The following is a 22612-nucleotide window of genomic DNA, read 5'->3' as shown; positions in this document are numbered from 1 at the left end:
ACAGACTTGCATATCTGATAAAAGTGTATATATGATTGTGTAAAAATAAATTAAAGAACGTCCGATGAATACGGTGAGAAACTTCAATTAGCAAAGGATGTTAGAAAAGTAATTCAAAGGTATATGTTCAGAAATGTCCTTCAAAATGTTCACATGAATTATAGTAATATCAAACGAGTTTATCAACAAGTATTCGACTATCGCTGCGAATTTCGATCGACAGTTATCACTCCTAAATCTTTAGTTTGGACATGCTTTTAAGGAGGCTGGGGGGTCAACAAATTAACCACCAGATTTAACTTAATTTTTTTTTTGATATGATATCTTAAGCTGTCAACTATCTTTTGGCAAAGAAAACTTTCAAAAATTTTAGTTTTAAAATTTGATCATTTTCTATATCTTCATATGGAGCTCTTCTTCTAAAGGAGATCAATATAGTCTAAAACTGGCCACAACCCCCCAGCCTCTTTATAGCTCACAATGAAAAGAGATAAAATGTCCATTCGATTAAGCTGAACTGGCTTTCCGCGATTGAATGACAAATAATGATATTAAATGCATTAAACTCAACATCAACGTCTTCAATGCAAACCTTTCGTGCATGTTCCCTAATGAGAAAAACAAATACCATAGTGTATAGTCTACAAAATAAGAAATTCAATCTCAAATGTGATCGTAAAGGATCGCCTACCTCTGAATGCTGTATACAGATACGCCTTTAAGAATTATTCTGATTGCTAACTCCAAATCATGAAATTCCGATAAGACCAGAAGTAATACAGTTCTATGATGAAAGACCTTGTGACCTACATATATCTTAATGTAACGGATATTCTCCGTTTATCACTTCTGATAATGGACAGAACAGCCAGAGCTATCTGTATCAACCTGTATCAAAATCCAGATCATCATGTGATGTTCCTAACCATGAACTGATACAAGATTATCAAACCGTTAGTATTTAACAAAACAGATGATGGAAGTAATATTTTTCAAAAAAGTTCAGAGTTTAACATTGTTTAATGGAAATAAAACTAGACCAAAAATGTACAAAAAGTACGATTTAAAGCTATAACGAGCTTGATCCAAAAGTATTGTCATATCGATCTGCAATAGAATCTTTAATAATCAAATGTTATCAACATATTTTAATATACTAATACCCCTTTCTATTATGATTTTTGCCTTAAAATTTCATTCGATTATATGAAATACTTTTTAAAAAACTTTCAAGATAAACACAACATTGGGTTTTGTCTATCGCCACACGACAAGAATGATACCGACGTCGCCATGATGTTTCTTGTCGGCACTTATTTTCAGTTCATCCCCAAATTTTTTTAACCTCTCACGTGCTTCTTTTTAATAATCTTTACTGCCATTTTGCTATAACCCCTTGTTTTGAGTTGTAGTGTTAAGTTATTTGAACTTTGCCCAAATGTTATTTCTAAATTATTCCCTTTTTGCATAAATCTTATGTATCATCAGATTCAAGTATCCAAGAGAAATGCCATGACGTCGGTACATTCTTGCCATGCGGCGATAGACGAGAACCATATTTTGATTATTTTAGTATTTCATAAAGTATTGCATATATATGAATGAAATTTTAGGACAAAAGTCAAAACAGATAGAAAAATTTGTATAAAAAATATTGTTGAAAACTTTCGACAATTAAAATTTTATAGCAGTTGAATCAACCCTCGTATTTAGGAACCATCAATGAGGTAAAGCTATCAAATGTCTCTAGCGTAATGGAAGAACTCTTGAAAGTTACTGCCTACATTTGCAGAATAAATGTTTATCTGAGTTGCGTTACTAATCCATTCATTACAGTGAAACTTGTTTAATCCGGATGTTGTGTATTCCGAAATCTTTCGTAATACGATCTAAGCTTAAAGTCCCTTAGTAAATATTGTTTAAAATGTTGTCTAATCCGGAATATTGTCTCATCCGACTAATGTCTCTGATACGAGTGGTGTCCGGATTAGACAAGTTTTACTGTACATGTATCTGTAGATTATTGCACAAATTCTAGAAATCCAAGCAGATGGCACTTCTATAGGCATAGACACATGGCCGTCTCAAAAGAAAGGCTGGCTTTCATATCCTCAATTTCAACAGAAAAAGGAGACACGAGGATGGAAATTGAAAGTTGCACGAACGAAATTCCCCTTACATTTATGAATAACATGCTCGGCCACTTGTCAATCAGAATCTGGATCTATATGTATGAGAGTCATTAGAAGAAAGTTTGAGCCAGATTGTGTGATTAAGATAGATATTTATATATAAAATATGATATTGATTACTAAGTAAATATTTACGGATTAAACTGAACAATTATAGCATGGTTAAGATCATGAATAACTTGTCTGAAAGTTGAAGCTAGCGTGATAAAAAGAAAATTAACGACTAGAATCATTCAACTTTATATAACCCATAAGAGTAAATTTGCCATTAATTATACATATATTTACCATATAATGTCATACAATACGATGTCATTCATTCCAGTAAAAAGTATGGCAATGAAAAACAAAGCATTGTCAGACATTTGTCATGCTTTGAAAAATGTTCACCTTTATTGCAAAAATGGTCTTGTTGAAAGACAAGCATATTTCTTGACAAAATCCTGCGGAGGGTAGTCGTTGCATATCATAACTCAATGAAAACGTCTGAAGTATCCTCTCTGGATAGCATCCTTAAATTATTAAATACATTGTTAAAGGTTATTTCACAAATACCGTACTACCTGAAAACTATGCATGTACCATGTACAGTGCTGCATTCCTTAAAGCTGACAAAAATAACCTATCGTGAATCCTGCACCCATAATCCTACCCTTTGATTTCAGCCTAATCCCATCCTATCTTATTTATCTAGATGTCATTTAAAAAAAAAACACTTTTTCGTTATCATCAAATCAAAAATCGTTTTGGTACCTTAACTTCATTTTGCCGAAGAAAAATAATTGCGATAGAACATCAATGAATTCCCAAAACAACCTGCAGGCATTTCATTTTGCGCTTACCAAGTTAAAATGTAATCAAAGTATAAAGTATTGCTCTTATGTATATGTGAAGTACAAGTTAAGACATTTGTCGATATATCCCATCAAACTCGAAATCAAGACACCACACGGTCTGAAAATTTCTGATTCATATTTGGATGTTTCACTAGAAAAAGACATTGATGGCAAACTAACAACAAAACTTTATGATAAACAAATGTGATGGCTTCATTTTTTCCTATCGTCAACGTCCGTTATTTATGTAGCAATATACCATTATTACTGCATATGGGGTTTTATCACCCAGTATATTCGATATGCAGAAGCATGTTCTAGATACAATAAATTTCTGAAACAGGGACGGCTATTGACAAATAAGTTGATGATACAAGGATATCAAGAATCTTGTTTAATGTCAACATTTCGCAATTTTTATGGTCGATGCAATTACCTTGTTTGCAAGTACTAGCTATAGTTAAGTCAAATGTTGGCACGTCTTTCATACAAATTATTAGGTCATTATTTCAACACTGAATTGTCTACGGATATTTCCGTGCACCCGATCTTGACAAAGAAGACACGGGGGGGGGGGGGTTGATCGGTCGCTAGGGGATGCTCTCTCCTCCCTTGACACCTGATCCCACCTCTGTTTTCAGATGTCGGTGTTTGCAATGCTCACAATTTGTATTGTTTGATTTTACTTTGAAAGTGATAACTGTTCGTTATCTTCACATTTCATGCATTTGCAATAAAATCGTGATCAAGAAAACATGTGTTTGACTTTCCGGATTGGCAACTGACAATATGAAATCTATTTATTGTATTTTTCCCCAGTATAGTTATTCTTTACGATTTTATACATTAATTGGTAAAACAAATGGGAGCTAAAAATTGAATTAAAAACGGGCTTCAAATTCCTTGATTCATTTAACGTTGGAATTCAGTGAGTTAACAAATGATACATGTATTTGCCTAAGGTAAACTCTCTCTCTCTCTCTCTCTCTCTCTCTCTCTCTCTCTCTGTATGTATGTATGTGTATATATCTCTATCAAAGTTCCTCAATTTTTTTTTTATTTTTCTCTTAATTATACCTGATATTTTTATCAACGTCGACTTCCGTCGATAATGTCCCACCCAGAAATATTCCGATGAATTATGGATAGCTTTTCTAATAAGTACGCTGTTGTTCCCTCTACATATTTCCTGCGCATCAAACCATGTGTATCTCTTGACTTCACACATCACATTTTCTGCATAAACAATATTTTCGATCAATACATAGATATGGAAATCCTTGAAGGTTATAAAAAGTTATACTTCTTAATTTTCTACGCTGAAATTATCTTGAATGTTTATGGATGAGATTTTATTAAACACAGATACCCTGTCGATAGAAATCATTTGCTTAACTTTAAATGTCAACACATCCAAATCTCTAAATATAAAAATGTATTTTGTAGAAAAACAAAACTCAGAAATGTAACTAAAAAAAAAGTTAAATTATGTTATTTGAGTCTGTTTATGCTCTAGAAAACAACGACCAGACGTTGACGATGAGTAAATGAGTAAATGAATATTAAAAGTCACCTCTGTTATACAGCAAATCAAACCATGTGACAAGGAAGTATACAGCACGCATGTTATCTGCGAATTGAAACATATGTTAACAATATTGATGAATTAAATACTAACATTTTGAATGAAGTCTGATTTGTAAGAAAGATTTTATTTTCCTGTTACATGTATTTAAGAATCAAATTCAGTAAGCATCAAGCATTTTGTGAAAAATGTAGAAAGTGGCATAAAAATATATTTGGTGAAAAGTCGTGTAAAAAAATTCAGAACAAAGGGCATAATATAAAAAGGCAACCAAAGAATAATTTTTCGCATCGTTACTATGAAAACCACTCCTTTTCAGAGAACGTGTTTTGTACTTTAGCATAACTTACACTAGAATTTATATTTGTTTGTTTGTTTGTTAATTGTTTAACGTCCCTCTCGAGAATTTTTCACTCATATGGAGACGCCACCACTTGCCGGTGGAGAGCTGCAAATTTTGACCTCTATTCGGCACTTAGGGCCATTGAGCAGTGAGGGATCTTTTTCGTGCCAGCACCTACTGCGACACGGGACCTCGGTTTATACGGTCTCATCCGAAGGACCGGTCTCCAAGTCCCACAGAGGGATTCGAACCCGCGACGTAAGGATCAACTCCTTACTCCGCGACTCTAGAGCGAACGCTCTATCCATTGCGCCACGCAGGCGAAGTAGAATTTATGATTAAGTAGATACATTTTTATTACTTGTCATTAATTAAAATAATCCCTTTAAATTACGTTTTATTCATATAAATATACTCCATCTTAACCTTGGATATTGAAATTCTTTTCACCTTTTGATAAATTAACCAGTTTTTTAAGGCTAACTTTGCTTCAATAAACCAGCAAATTTGAAGCACTTTATAAAAATCTACAACCACATCAAAACTTATCAAATATTTATTTTACACCATTTGTTCTAGAAGACTCAAGAAAAAAAATCCGTAGGCAACTCTAACATTTATGTATAAAACTTATCTAGATCCATAATTTTCTGTCACTTTTACTTCAAATTATCTTCCTTTGGCATAGCTCTCTAATATAGGAGGTAATTCACTTGTTGCTGATATTAAAACAATTTACCAGAGATTACTGGAATTAGATATCAATAAACATGTTTTACTTTAATCATCTTCGCAAAACGAATGGTTTTGCGTTATTGTATTTCCCCAAACCTGGGTTTGTAGAAATAGAATGGACACAAAACCTGTGGCTTTCAATGGGATTTGTTAGATGTTTAAAGTAGCTAGAAAGGGGTATGAAGGTACACAATTCTTAAAACACAGATTACATGGAAACCAAATTACATTATCTATGTTGTTTACATCCAAAAATGAAAAAGAAAAACTTTGTATAGATCAAATAACTTGATATTCAGACTTTGAATTTAAATTTTAAAAGAATTAAAAACAAACAAATAAAAAATGGGCTCAACTGGAAATACTGCCTAGTATATGAAGGCAAAGCTATATAATATTATCATATTTAATTTTCTCACTTTTTCAGATTTTTGAGTCTACATTATTCAGTTAGACCATTGATGCTGGAAGTCAGCGGTTAGTGGTTACCCTCAGGGAGCAAGAAAACAGATCCATGCAATGTATTCATGAAGGTGGATCAAATAAAAATGCTCAATCCAAAAGTAACGTTCTTTGTTTGTTTGTCAGCACGTTTTGGTTGTTGTGAACTAATAACTAAATTCATTCTTTGCATGCAGATTCATAATTAGATAAAACACATTTTTATATTCTGTATTTTGAAGTATCATATAACAAGGTCATTGAAGATCAATCAATTAATTTCAAAATTGTCAAAATGTTTTTGTGACAGATAAAAAAAAGAGGATGAGTTTAACATAAAGCTTTTATAATTCACTTTATCACATGTTTACCCCTTTATCTGATGGATATCATTCACTGGATATTATTAGTTATCCAGGCTCAATCAAGGGTGTACGGGTATTTTATTCCATACACCCTGAGGGCGAAGACCAAAGGGTGTATGGAATAGAACCCGGGGTAAATTCCTGTACACCCTTGATTGGACCTGGATAACGAATTTATTTCCTTTGTTACATAGTAAATTGTGTTTGTAAACCCAAGTCCCATTAATGGTGGTTCGAGCTATCGGTAAGATTTACTACGTGCTACAATGCATCGTGACGTCATGTTATAATCGGCCGCAGCAGCGGCCGGTCTATTTGTCGTTGTGTTTGAATGTGCACATGGGAAAAAGAGACGTTATTTTTTTCAATTCTTTATTTGGAATTATTCCTGATTGATAACATACATAAAAGTTAGGAATAAACGTTTTAAAAATTTACGAAATACTAAGTGTAAATTGTTATTATTACTTTCAATTTGTTTTTCATTCCTCATGAGATATTTATTAATTTTTGATTTTATAAAAAGTTGCTGGACATGAACTGTTCCCCAACATGAGCATACGTAAGATATAAAAACAAAACGCATTGAGTTTCCAGATATGAATTACAGTGCCTAGAGTAATTTTAAATAAATTGTAAAAAGTTTTAGATGAACTGAATTTTGTCTTGAATACACTACAGTTACAAAATGGAACAATGAAATTTCTTTCTGCACTTCACATTTATTGTGATACTAATATATCACAACGCTGATCGGCATTATCACTTGACAAAGATCCAGGGTATCAGCAAGTGAAGTTTGTAGATCCTTTATCGTCAGCATTCAGACATTTATTTGTTGCATTTGTCTTTGAATCAAATAATTTAATAGATAATACAGTCCCTATCTTTTATCTCAGTCCGATTTTTATATCCATGAATTTATTTATTTTTTCAATTCATCACTGAAAATTAAAGTATTAAAAATTACACAGAAATGTACATGAAAGGTAAGTGTAAAAATTTAAATATTACTTGAATTATCACAGAACTATTTTTAATTTTCTCGGAATGCCTCTAGAGTTTTGAAGTGAATCTAATATGTAAAAGGTAATAATTAGTAGAGAGAAAGGGAGAGAGAAAAATAATGTTCTCTAACTGCTGATCTTGGGAGCATACAGTCCAGGCTCGCAGGAACTGGGGGAGTGGGTGTCGAATTCAGGTATATCACAATTGTTATGCGATATAATTCGTACGCATTTATGGAGAGATAGCTCCTGCCCGCCACCCTGCAAGCGATACCAGAAAGCCTCAACCTTATCTATCCAGGATATAATTGTATCTCCAAAATAGATTTGCTTAACGGTATCACTCCAGTTTCATGAAATTATAAACATTTGAACTCTGTATATCAAATATCAGGGATTTGCAAAAGTGATTTTATCATTATGAATTTCTACTTCAGTTTATCAAGTGTTTTAACTTCATACTCTGCACTCTATTTTGTTACTTTTATTTATGGGTAGTTTTAAATATCAATTTTTGATTATGTACGTAATTTATACATGCTCAGGACTTGAATTACGTTCATGTCAATCATATTATATAATAGGTTTATATTTGTTGAATCAATATGAAAACAACAGTGAATCAAACCATCATTTATCTTTTTATCTCTTTTTTTATTTGTTGATAAAGAGGTAAATATGCTGAGCTACTTACAGTTTCTTCTTTCTCTTAGAGAGATCTGAGTTATTATTTGTGTTTAATCATATCCTTAAAAAACAACTTCCTTGTTTCTGTCCTAGTGACTTTTCTGTGTTATCGAATGAATTTGTGTAGCGGAAATTCTACACGCAAATTAAAGGGACACATCAGAATGAATCACTGCATGTATAAAGGATATCGTTATCTTATTCGTATGCATTTACACAAGTATTAAAAAGCTTCTTCTTTTTTGCTCTGAGATGTTGAAATACAATAATCTAAAACTTGCTTGATTGCATTTTTGGGGGGTCTTCTTTACCTACTAGACTATTCTGATTGATATGTATATTGAAACGTATTTAAAATTCAATATCTATAATCGATAATTTGTGATTAGAGATAATTCAAACTAGAAATTAGAATAGCTATAGTAGAGAGAAGACCATGTAAAGTATATAGCCAATGAGAATCAGTTTGCTTATTAGAAAAGCATAAAAACGCTGTCTTCTCAGTGCAGTAACACACAGTCAGTAGGACGGTCGAGTAGGACAGCTGCTGAATGCGGAAAACTTAGGATAAAGTAGTGACTGAACAAGTCTTTCCTTCCTTATCCTACATTTTTTAAACTTTTACTTAAAGTAAACATAGTTATACACAAGTGAGCCAGCAGTTGAAACATAATTGAAGCAACACATTTGGCTCTCCAGAAAGTCTGAAATGTCATCTCTTTGGCTTCAATAATGTTGCAGAATAAACAGTGGAATGTAATTTTTTCTCAGTTATTACAGGTAATAGTCTCGCTTTAGAAAAAAATTGGGGGAGGGGAGAAAAAAAATAACAACTTACCTGAACAATCTTTGACAAGGGAAAAAAGGGGATGCCTAAACTCAAAAATCCTTTTTCGTGAAGGGGGGGGGATTAAAACTTTTTTGACCAACATATTTTACTAATACATTCCCGTGGAATGATTCGACTATACTACAACAAAAAGTGAGGGAGGGGGAAGCGGCCTTTCAGTAAACATTTTCAACGGTAAAAGGTTATGTTAGGAAAAAAAGTGTGAGGTTGGGGGCTCTTCTGATGAGGTCATTATATCGACCATTGAATTTACGAAATACCGACTTTAAACGAAGTTGTTGAAATCCCTGTAACATCAACTTATCTGTTATTAGCCTGCCTCGGTTTAAAAGTTGATCGTACTCGGAGCATGCTTTGAATACTGAATAACTTGGGAGATGTAAACACCATATGCGGGTGATAGCGAGATATTACTACATGAATAAGGAAAGTTGACGATGGAAAAGTTGAAATTATTCTATAGTCAGTAAAACATTCAGATATGAAACAGATGTAGCAGACTGTATGTTGTCTTCTATTTCAAGTTCACTGGGATATATCGAATCGACATATGAATGAAAGTAACTATTGCTAATTGCTAATACATCGTCGATATATGTAAATGTCGAGTTGAATGCCGGAGCAATAAGTAAATGAGTTCGAACTACATTTGCTTCTAGAAGTAAAAAGGGTACTGAGGGGGGTGATGATGATGAAAAAAAATTAAGAATCGATGAATTCTATTTTTAAATCAGGTTAAATCAGTAACTGCTTCAATTGTTGTTCCTTTTAATCAGGTCATTACACCTTTTGAAAGGAACCAAGGAAAATTTAAACAATAGATAAAAGACATGAATAATGAAGATATTCCAAAAATTGCACATGTAACTCGTAAAGGGTCTATGGGAGATTTTATTAAAAGATATTTGGCAGAAATAGAGGATTCGGGTGAATTACCCAGCTGGAATGATTTAAAACAATTTATGTTTCCTCATGCTGCTCTCACAGCAGCTCTGTTTTTGCTGAGTTATGATCAACGAAATCAACACCAGTGTTGAGACGAAATATGTCATTTATTAAAAATGACGAAAATAAGAAAAATATATACATAAACATGATAGGGGATCAGACTAAAAGGTGTTCACACAATACATATCAATATGCTGATCCCCTAAATTTACAGATAAACAATATTTGCAATATATATATATATATATATATATATATATATATATATATATATATATATATATATATATATATATATATATATATATAAAGAAACAGTAAGTATACAGCAAAAAGATGGCACATCAAAAATAAATATGCCAGTAAAATTAAAAATATATGAATGCAAAATAAGGTAGGAAAGACTGGGGTGGTGGTGGGTGTGCCAAATTTTTTGTTGTTATCGATAGCATAGATGAGGCGAGAATGACGCAACGCTGACTGGTCAGCTACCGACAGCATCAAAACACGTGACCATGATGGTCATTTCTGATTGGCTATTAGCATACATGGGGGTAGGGTTTGACCATGGAAAATTTTGGAGTTGTGTAACAAGTAGCCGAAACTGAAGAAATGGGGAAAATTGCATAGCACCTGACACCTGCAAGGCATGGGAGAATTCCAGCAGATGAAGAAAAATCAAAATATTAAGTTTGAAAACAATACAAAATAAAATATTTACGTACTTACATTTAAACAAAAGAAAATTAAACAGCATTCAACACATAAATGAAATTATTTACATAATTGTTGTTTTCTTGAATATAGATTTGCTGAAATGATTGATTCGCAGAATGCATTGGCAATCACGAGAAAGATGAGACAAAATTCCAATTAGAGTATACAAATATTTGCTTAAAGAATTTTACAAGTCGCGGAAGATGCATACACGACTGAAAATTTGGAACAGTAATTACTCAAAATAATTGATTGATATTTTTATTGATGGTTCAGCATTTGGTTTTTTAAGAATGAAAATTTTGAGAGAAAATCCTAAAACGTTAGAAAACGAGGTTCAAGTTGCAATGAGGGAGCCAAATTTGCGCAAACGTTTGGCTTTAAAATCTCAAGTGACATGTCTTCTAACTAACAAGTAATAAATACATTGGGAGGTAATTTGTTATTAAAATTCCCAGAATTCCAATCAAAGATGTTTTGAAGAGAAGAACCCATGGAAATTGATCACTTTCGTAATCAACGTTGTCGCAGGTCTAGGAAAACTCGGAAAGATTTTGTCCCCTTCTAGTTTTGACAAACCAACCAAATTCCAATAATCAAAGATCCAGGGTACATGTAAGAGAATTTTCTTATGGTTTAAGGGAAGGGGTGTGTAATTTACAGTGTTGGTAATGTGAAAAATACGGTCAAATCCGCAGAAATTGTCCTGAAAGATATCATTGGAGGAGGCCTTTTCATTATTTAAATGCAAACATACATTCCTTTAAGACGTTCTAAACGACAGGAAAACTAAGATGCTCTCTTTATAATGAAGCCAATGAAGAGAGATTAAGTGAATGTAGTACGAAAATTGTAAATAAAATTAGTTGAACAAGAAATCCAAGTTTTTGTCTTATTAAATTTGGAAAAATAAGTTTAGGGCTTTAGTAGATACTGGGGCTGAGGTATCACTAATAAGTAAGAATATGAACAATAGTTGAATTTTTAAACCTTATTAAAAAAAGGAAAACCTTTTTCACAAGCTGCCCATGGTGAATCACTTTCAGTTGTAGATAGAGTTAATCTTTCTTTTAAATTGAATGGGCTTCCACTGTCTCATAACTTTTATGTAACGGAAGATCTAAATAGATGTGTCATTTTAGGAATGGATTGCCTAACAATAAATGGAGTGAGAATGTACTTTGATTTGGTTGTTTAAGAACTGGAAAACATTATATAAAATTACAAGAAGAATCCATGTTTCAACTTTGGTGAGAATAAATAAAAAAAAAGTTTTGATTAAACCACAAACAGCCGTTGTGTGTCATGAAAAAATAAGCACTGCCTTTCCAAGAAAATACGCAGTGGTTAGAGCGTCTGCTCTAGAGTCACGGAGTAAGGAGTTGATCCTTACGTCGCGGGTTCGAATCCCACTGTGGGACGTGGAGACCGGTCCTTCGGATGAGACCGTATAAACCGAGGTCCCGTGTCGCAGTAGGTGCTGGCACGGAAAAGATCCCTCACTGCTCAATGGCCGTAAGTGCCGAGTATAGGACAAAAATTTGCAGCTCTCCACCGGCAAGTGGTGGTGTCTCCATATGAGTGAAAAATTCTCGAGGGGGACGTTAAACAACAATCAATCAATCAATCCAAGAAAATATGGAGGAATTATTGAAATTCAAAACGTAGATGAGTGTATCAATGAAGAACCGGGTTTATTTATAGAAGGGTCAGTAGATAGAGTCAGAAATACGCGTAATGTTCAAATTATGGCTGTTAATTGCTCTAACGAAGCGTGCTCGTTAAAACCAGGACTCATCATCGGAAAATTAAGATCAGCGGATAAACGCGAAAAAAAAGTGCTATCAATTTATCAAATAATTCCAGTAACTCTGAAGATCTGAAAGAAGTAGACTCGCCGGAGGAATATAAATATTACGTCATGAAAGTCGTTTAAAACAATAAAGATTTATTTGCAAAACATGAAATTGAGTTTGGGACATACGGAAACTGTAAACTAAAATGAAAATTGAAACAGGGAATCAATCTCCCATTGAAAATAGACCGTATCGAACTCAGTTAAATAAAAGACTATTATTGTCAAAGCTATCGATGAAATGTTTGACACGAAAATAATCACAAGATCGCAGTCACCTTGGTCATTTCCGTCTGTAGTCGTGGGAAAGAAGACAGAACTCAGAGAATGTGTGTAGATTTCCGGACATTGAATAAAATTGTTACACCCGCATCGTATCCGCTACCGCTCGTTGACGATATTTTAAGCTTATTAGATAAATCTTAACATTTTACCACACTTGATTCAAACAGCAGGTATTGGCAAGTGCAGTTAGATGAAGAAAGTGAAGAGAAAACTGCGTTTTCATGTCAATAAGGGTTATTTCACTTTAATAGAATACCTTCCGGTTTAAGTAACACGCCAGCCGTATTTCAGGAGCTAATGAACATTGTTTTGCAAGGATGTGAGAATTTTGGGACCGCGTATCTTGATGATATTCTTATATTTTCGAAAACCACCGAAGAACATCAAAAACACATTCAAGAAATATTTCGCCGAATTTGTCAACATGGTCTGAATTTAAAATTAAAGAAATGCAAGTTTTTCCAATAGAAAACGGAGTATCTAGGATTTGTTATAGGTTCAGAGGGGGTCAAACCAGATGAAAAGAATATTCAAGCTATCAGAACACTAGCCGCGTCAGCGAGGTACGGTAAGAGAGGTTAGAGGTTTCATTGGTATATGTACATGTACTTATTTCCGCTTTATTCCAAATTTTCTAAGATCGCAAAACCAGCGATAGATCTTACACGGAAGTATTCAAGATTTAAATGGACAGAACAATGTCAATCTGCCTTTGGTTTTCTTAAAGATAGTGTAATAGTGGTACCTTTACTGGCATAGCCGGATTCAACAAACCTTATGTATTGTACACTTCTGATAGTATATTGAGGCTTGCTTAACACAGAAAACCCATGAGGGAGAGGAGAAACCCATTTGCTATCTCTCATAAACTCGGTAAAGCCCAAATAAAATGGTCCACAATAGAAAAAGAAGCATATGCATTTAGCATTACAAAAATTAGTTCATTATTTGCATAATGCCACTTTTACTATTAAAACTGACCACAAGTCCTTAAAATATATATTAGATGTCCCTATTCAAAACAAGAAAATACCACTCGGGCGTTAAGTATTGCTGGGTATTATTGTAAAGTCGATTATATTGAAGGTAGGTATAACTGTTGTGCAGACTTGCTTTCAAAAATTCTATTTAGCACTTCGGATCATAGTGAAGGTAAGGACGAAAATGAGCTAGACATTAATGACAACATATTTGAAGTCAGCGCAATAAATTCCTACCGAATCAAACCTAAACAATTTGCTATCTCGAATTTCACGATACCCGATGATTTGATTAAGCCATTTTAAGATTTACCGGAAGGTATCAATGTTAAAAAATTGCAAAAATCAGTTGAACAGATTGTTAAATTAAAGAAGAAAAAGGAAAAGCTACTCGATTTGAAGCACAGAATTTTTTCTCCATTCTACCTTTTGTATAATAGAGATGCAGTTCTACATTTAGATACTATATTAAAACCGCGAAGAAGGTACATAGGGAAAGATCAGCATCAGGTTACATAACATTAACAATTAACATTTGTTCAAGTTCATAGAATCTGAAGGAAGCCTAAAATCAGCAGAAGATATAAGCCGATAATGGAAGCAAGAAAGAAATTTTCAAATTGGTGACCCTAATTATTTGAAAAATTATCACAGAACAGGTAAGCTTGTCAAACGATGGGTGCCATATCACCGCATAACTGAGGAGTTTTATTGTTAAGAACCAACTTGATGGTACCACCGCTAAAGCACATGGCAGGCATCTTCGTCCTGCTAAACTAGATGAATGGGAATTACTCAAGAAATTTGGGAGAACGAGTCATAAGGTAAATGCAATATGTAGTTCCACCGGAAAATGTTTCCGAGGAAAAGGGAGAAGAACAACCAGCATTACAGAGACTGGTAAATCACGCGATAATTCCTCTGACGAAGACGATATTCCATTGCAAGAGCTTAGAAGAAGAATTCGCGGGGTGTTCTAGAGAACAAATCACCTGATACCCCCCCCCCCCAAAAAAAAAAAAAAAAAAATTAATAATAAAATACTACCGTTAGCTAGTGCAAGTAACAGAGAGTTAAAAACCGAAATGGAATATGATTCTGACTCTTCTATTGATATAGGCTGTCAGCAGTCTGAATCTGACTCCGACGAGTAGCTAAATAGGGTAGATATAAATTAAATTAGTGATTCATCAAAGCAAATAGAAATCGAATAAGAAATGGAAATTGCTGAAGTTAATTGTGTTAATCTCCTTGTATATTCTTAATATGTATTTGCGAAAATCCACTATTTTTCTGGATAAAAATAGTTAAAAGTTTTATTGATTCTAATAAGATGTACCATATAATTAGTTTGAAACCTTATCATCATACTATTACCATAACGTTTCATTATTTTATGATCCATTTTTCAGAATAATTAAAGTAATGTTTCCGATTAGCTAAAGTAGCCCTTGATGGCAATCTATTTTTCGAGTTCATTTGTGTAAGAATTTGTATTCTGTCTTATTTGCGACAGGCCTTCTGAAATGAATAGAGCTTTTGTATATTCGTCATCCACGTGATCTGTTTTTATGACACACTTTCCATAATCTGATGATAGGGTGGTATGGTCGTAGATAGTCCCTATATGTTGATTATTTCTTTTAACTTGACACCTTTCGTCATCTTGGTCTTTTGAGGAATGGAGATGATCGTACTCATTTTCGCTTTTATCCTTTCGTGCATCTTTATTTCTGAGATGATCATATGTTCCATTTGCGATTTCTATGTAAGTTCCATCAATTTTGTCCGTCTTATTTCCAGTTCCAGTGAGTGTTTTGGATTTTACCTTCCGTAGAGAATGATTCATGCTCGCAATTTCGTCATCATCTATTTCTTGATATCGCTGTTCATTTCGAGTGTCAGTTTTTCTTTCATTCACATTTTGTCTCTCTTTCTTCTTTCTATTTATGCAAGTAAATAAAATACATTTTATTGAAAAGAGTTATATATGTCAAACTTCCTTTCAAATACAATTTCAGCAAATCATATTTTCTGTAATAATTTAAGTGTTAAAAATTACGAACAGTATCCAACAAGTAAGTGTAAGGATCAGGCATCCGAGTGTGATGGGGACAAACACTAAAAATATTATAACAGTAAGGGATAGACTTGAATCTGAAATAAATGAACAAATCATTACAATCGGAACTTGTAATACTTTTTTTCTACTTACATGTATATTCATTTTTAACCTAGTCAGAGAATCATTTTGCAAGATATGAAATAAAATAATTCACTTTTTTCTGGAAACCATGTAATTAACAAATAAAATTTATAACCGCATTAATTATCAACAAGTAGAAAAATGTGAGGCATATGCAGTTTTGATCCTCTTTTTACTTCTTACTTTCAACATGATCTTTTTTTTTTGTATTTTAATCAGCCTTATTTCCTGATTACAGATAACAATTGTATTCTCAACCATAAAATCCTAGCCCTGTATCCTTACCTTCATTTTCTCTGTTTTTGAAACCACTATCCTCTTGAGTGCTTACTTCTACTTTTGGCTCCTTTAATTAAGGGAAGAATGGAAACTTATAACTAAGCACTGTCTCCAATATTTGAATTATAGTCCAATAATTGAATTAAAGTAAATAATGTCAAGAAATACTGTTTCTTGTAAAGATTCATTATGTCCCATTTTCTTATAAAGAAATCCAATATAACGAAAACAAAAGAATTATTATCGATGTTTATCTATACATGCCTGCATATAAGACATATAAGCAATGAAACAAAGGGAATAGAGACATGGGTGACTGTTAATGCAGCATACTTGTACATGCGGATTTTCTCAAACATTATCAGGGAATAATATTGATCCTAAGATTTTCCAATTAAGTCAATGCAAATGTAAGTTCATGTATGGGCACAAGAAGTCAATGCATAAAATTCTAGATTAGTCAATTTTCCATTTAAACTATATTAAAGAAGGAAAATAAATATTGTATTTTAAGGGAAAAACTATCCAATGTACTATACCTTTTCACAATACAAAGTATATAGCCTGTCAGAACAGTCTGTAAATTCACAACTACTCATGTTACATTTCTGACACTGTATGAAACTGTTTTCTTCGGTTTTTAAAGGCACACCTGAAAAACAGCATCAGAAGACAAGTCAGATGTATCTGTGATACACTAATGTCTATGTATGGCAGCTCATTGTCAAGTAACTGTTTTAATGGTGGTCAAACTCTAATGTCAAGAGATACCCAAGAAAATTGTCTTGCAAGCACTACTGGCCTAAATAATTACTGATAGTGCCACTTTTTACTGATAATTTCTGATATTTACTGATATTATACTGTTGGTACTGAGAATTTCTGATATTTGCTGATATTTTTACTGTTGTTACTGATAATTGCTGTTAGTTCTGATAATTACTGATATTTACTGTCGTTTTTACTGTGGGTTCTGATAATTACTGATATTTGCTGAGAGTTACTGTTGGTACTGAGAATTGCTGATAATTACTGAGATTATTTTCTAAGTTCATGAGATGTAAAATTTAAAAGAGACTGGGGGTGGAGGGATTAAATAAATTAAACAAATTAATTTAATTTTATAATTTATTCTTTATATCTTTTTTTTACCCATAGTTATTTAGAATTTGTAACTTGAGTGACAGCAAGGCAAGCATAGTGTACATTTTGTCATAAAAATTATTTTTAAAGTAATTATATATATGAAAAAAAAAACTTTAATTTCTCTAAACCTGCCACCCCCCAACCCCCCACTCCCATTCATCCTGTTCCTTAGTTCCTAAGGACTTACGTGTATTATTTCAATTGATGACTAGTAGGTCTAAAAAGGACGTAATAAATCAGTTTCTTATTCTAAAACCAATTTTAAAAAAAAATAATTGTATTCATATTTAATCCATATATATAGTGCGGTGATGTTGGACATGGAGATCGGTCCTTCGGAAGGGACTGTATAAACCGCGGTCTTCTGTCAAAGTAGGTGCTAGCACAAAAAAGATTCCTCGGTGATCAAATAGTGTAGAGTCACGAAAAAGATCCCTCTCTGCTCTTTGTTTATAAGAGCAGAGTACAGATCGAAAGATTTCTCATAAGTAAAAAAAAAAAATGCTGCCGAGTATACATGTCAAAAGTTGAACACGGAAGGTCCTGCCACTGATTAATGGACATACACATGCACATGTAAGTGCACCGTACAGGTCGAAATTTGGAGCTTTTAATAGGTAAATAATAGCGTCCCAATATGAGTGAAATGTTATCTAAAGAACACATGAAAAAAAAATTAAACCGTTTATTTTTAATGCCATATAAAGTACTGTTACAGTAGTTATTTGTTTCAGAAAATTCTTGATCCGCCGCTCCTAAGTATTATAAGAGATTGGATCAAAGTAAGTCAAGATCAATACACCACCAACCCGTTCACATATTGTAATGTTTTGAACATTTTCTACAGCATTTCAGATTTTCATCGGAAACATGTAACAAAACCTTTACTTGTTAAAACACATACCGTATGATAATGTTTCTTGAATACATTGATCATGATTCCATTTGTGTCATCAAAAATATTTTTTTAAAAATAGAGATTTCTCATGTACTGTCAGTAAAAACAATCAATGGGGAAAAAATAATTGTTTGATACACATAGAACCTCAGCGTAATTAATTCATATCCTTAATTAGATAAATTAACACAATTCATATATAATTTTTACTGAACATGTCCAGAGACATGTGCTGTCCTTAAAATAAATAAAATCAATCTTAATGCTAATATTTTGTATGTTTTAATTGTTGGATATCTTAAAACGGGCTAATTACACGAAGAAACTTAACCTTAAGTTTGTAGCAAATAAGTTTTGAAAGGGGGGGGGGGGGCAAACGCGATCTACATGTATAATCATCCTGAAAATGACGTATTAGAACTTTTTCCAACAGAATTTGTTTCTGCATATAGCGCTTCCTTAATCAAGAATGTGTCTTATTTAGGACTGAGTCTCTTCAGTGGAAAAATATTTCGAAGAGTTTTGCAGAAAGGTAGACATTTGCATGTGTAAATGAGGACATACTGTACAAGTAGAATGCACACGGGAAGTTACTCTGTGTATAGTTGATTTGTTAAGGAAAACAACAGATCTGAAATATTTTTATATAAAGTTTAGCGTCTTGTTGGAGTAAATTGAAACAAGCCAAAGATTATGCAAGGATTTGGCGTCAAATAAAGTTTATTCATTAAACGTGAAAATGAAATCGTATTTTCACAATGTCATGTAACAGAGAATCAGCATGTTTTATATCAGAAAATATTATTATTCATCCCACATGCTACAAGTTATAGTTACACTATAGATATTAATTGGTTAGCGGTAAATACACTCACAGTTTTTCATTCACGAGGGGCGGAGCCCCGAGTGAATAAAAACTGTGAGTGTATTTACCGCTAACCAATTAATATCTATTGTGTAAGTTACTTGTACCAGAGGACCAATGAGAGAAAAGCAAGTTGATAATTAGCACCGCCTACTACGAGGTGTCAAGCCACGGTCCGGAGTCTGTATAAATAGCTGTCTCCATCTGCAAGGATCATATTAAGCTGAGACACTTCTACTGTAAATCGTTGATAAAAAAAAGTCGGAATTGGTACGTGTGAAGATATTGTACCTTTGGAATGTTGAAGACGCAGAAAACATGATTTTTGTCAGGTACAGGGGTAGCGATTATAGGCTTTTATATTCAGGCCGTCAACTCTGAAAGAAAATTTATCTTTCTAGATCTTTTTTTTTTTTTGTAAAAGGGGGGTGGGTATGGGAAACATCGCCATTGAAATTTTTCTCTATGGCAATCGGCGTACAGAAAAAAATGAAATGATTTCTGACATTTTAATGAAAATTTGAAATGGTATTGGAAGTAAAAAAAAACAAAAAACGCGGGGACTTCTGATGTGAAATTGCTACATGTATTTGGAGAGGGAAAGAGAATGACGAGAATTCGACAATTAGGACGTATCATTTACTGATTAAGGATACGCGGAGTAAACATTTATGAAGCGAACATCAACAAGCTAATGTTAGTATTCTTGAAATTAAAAATTTTGGCTTAATTCATTCGTCAGCCATCGACAAGGTCTGGAAATTAACATCATTCATTCATCAGTCAAGGTCTTGTCACAGTATGGCTTGATGCCAAAAGGTGGGCGTGACTTAAAAAAACTGTGATTCTTCTGGCAAATACACCACAGCAACATCAAAGTAAAATCTAAATTTACCGCCAGTCCTATGGTACAAGTATATTTTATCTGATTACTGTTGAACACAGTGACGGGGTCCTTGGACTTCTATGGCTATTGTACACAAACCGAAGCGCTGTGATGTACACTGTACGGTAGCGAGAAAATAACAATAGGTGTCCCTGCTGTATATATATATATATACATGTATGACACGTACGGCGAGTGAGAGATGAAGGCACTCGGCGGCCGGGACTCGCCGGATATATCACAGTCAGTTACGCAACAATGAAGTGACAGGTGGATTAAAAAATGTATCTCTCTCTGTTATACATGTATATCTCACATTTCGTTCATTTGCGTAAAAAAGAACAGAAAGACACCAATTACTGTACATGAAAAATGTATCAAAATATGATGCTACATGTTTCAACACGAATACTTGTAAACCAGAATGTTTAAGCTAAAATTGTGGGGTGGGGGAGGGATAACTTCTATTTTTATATTTCCGGCTAAGATTGATGAGTGATGAGTAAAACTCATAATTAAGAATGCCTCTTTCTAAAAGAAATAAATTCATTACATATAAACAGATAAAATGTTTATCCGTGTAACAGTCTACAGTGGTATAGGGGAAATAATTTAATTTTAACCAAACAAGGGTCCGGTATGTATAAAAAAAAATGCAATGTCAAACTTCATATTTCAGCGGTGCTAATCCTTTTAATTTCCTCGAGGTTGGGTACGTGTTATTGTGCATTCTACATTTAAGGCAGAAAAAATGGGGGATAAAATAAGCAGATTCTTAACATGAGTATTATTACAGGGTGACATTTTTTCGGTTTTAAAATACTTATCAAATGATATAATTTAACATTACATCTGAGAAATGTTCTATTATTTAGATATGTTTACTTAAAATCAAGGTATAGACTCAATGAAGACGTAGTTTAAGAATAATGCCTGGACCAGCACACATCTGTTGCATGTTAATGGACTTCATGTAATTGCAAGGGAATTTTAGAATTCTATTTTGAAAACAATTTACATCAGGCACCGTTGTGATTAGTGAAAATAAATACTGATCATTTGTATATATTAATTTTCTAAGTCTTGCAAGTAGTCTTGAATATTTTCAAAATGAAAAAAAAAGATCGGGATATTGTCTTTTTCTCTAAATGTATTTCTGTAATCATAGTTCTTTCAATAGTAAGCTTTAGATATAAATAACATCATCTGTTCTTTGTTGTTTGAATTTAAATTAAAAAATTGTTTAACACGCCCGTGGGAAGCGAGAAAGAGGGAGTGACGTCCAAATAATTTTACTGCAATACTTCCGTCAGGTTCATTTATACAGTAATGTGTGTGTCTCAAAAATGTCCTGTTATTGTTTTTTCGCTTTGTATTTATTGTTTTGCTTTTTTTTTTTTTTAAATTAAGTAATCCTTTATTTATTTCATTTTTTTTTTTTTTTTGGGGGGGGGGGTCTCAAGAAACTCTGAAACCGCTTTCAACAGAATTTCTTTTTATGTACAACAACTACTGTCAGTATTGAAAAAAAAAAATGAGTAAAAGCTTTAAAGGATTATTTTTTAATTACATGTATAACCATTATTGAAACAGCTTGAGTTTAAAAAAAGTCTTTATAAAGTTTCATAGACCAGTTTTTTTTTTTCTCTAAAATCATGTTTTAAAATAAAAACGATTCCTAACGATTTTTGACGGATTTCTTTCCCCATTCTTCCTTTCAACCAATTCCCCTCCCTTTCCAGTCAGTGTTAGGCTTGTTTTTACATCTTCTGGGTTCAGAAAAATAATCTCAGTAATTATCAGCAATTCTCAGTACCAACAGTAACTCTCAGCAAATATCAGTAATTATCAGTACCCACAGTAAAAACGACAGTAAATATCAGTAATTATCAGAACCAACAGCAATTATCAGTAACAACAGTAAAAATATCAGCAAATATCAGAAATTCTCAGTACCAACAGTATAATATCAGTAAATATCAGAAATTATCAGTAAAAAGTGGCACTATCAGTAATTATTTAGGCCAGTAGTGAAGAAGCAATACACCCATCAAACATGAAACCACTAGTATTAACCTAAAAGTTATGGCCAAGGAAAAAGTCATGAGATCAGAAATGTTGATATCAAAGAAACGTGTTGTCACAAGGACATATGAAAGCCCTAGAATCCACCATCCAAAGTTATGCCAAGATTAAAGTTTGGTACCGTAAAAGATTTTCAAAAGCAGGTAAAATTTCAACGGCAAGGAAATTTGGAGAAAAAATATTGAATATCTAAGAGAAACTTCTTGTCAAATAGTCATGTGAACTATGGAAGCTCTAGAATCAACCAATCAAAAGATACTGTGAAGGTTCAATATTTTGCGGACAAACAGACTGACTAAGGGACGGACCAAATTCTGTATGCCCACTCTCCACTTCAATTACGAGAGCATAAAATGTTATGCGCAAATGGCTTAATTATGCATTTCTGTTGCAGATTTATTATTATTAGTCCCCTACCGGT

The 22612-nt window shown here is 33.1% G+C and overlaps 1 protein-coding gene across 1 annotated transcript in view; it reads right to left on the bottom strand.

Moving 5' to 3' along the window:
- Nucleotides 1-4653, bottom strand: part of LOC133195139 (uncharacterized) — a 37643-nt gene extending 32990 nt beyond the window's left edge. Inside the window, exons 1-3 of the mRNA XM_061331005.1 lie at nucleotides 4602-4653; nucleotides 4106-4264; nucleotides 2583-2704 (exon numbers count right to left, since the gene is read on the bottom strand). Coding sequence (XP_061186989.1) covers nucleotides 2583-2704; nucleotides 4106-4264; nucleotides 4602-4653 — 333 coding nt within the window. The remainder of the gene's footprint in view (nucleotides 1-2582; nucleotides 2705-4105; nucleotides 4265-4601) is intronic.
- Between the last annotated feature and the right edge of the window lie 17959 nt (nucleotides 4654-22612).

The sequence above is a fragment of the Saccostrea echinata genome, unplaced genomic scaffold (assembly GCF_033153115.1).
Source record: "Saccostrea echinata isolate AGI-Se365-2 ecotype Australia unplaced genomic scaffold, CSIRO_AGI_Sech_v1 ptg000029l, whole genome shotgun sequence".
Taxonomy (NCBI): Eukaryota; Metazoa; Mollusca; class Bivalvia; order Ostreida; family Ostreidae; genus Saccostrea; species Saccostrea echinata.
The sequence above is the reverse complement of the archived record's forward strand: the minus strand, read 5'-3'. Positions and strand labels throughout refer to the sequence as shown.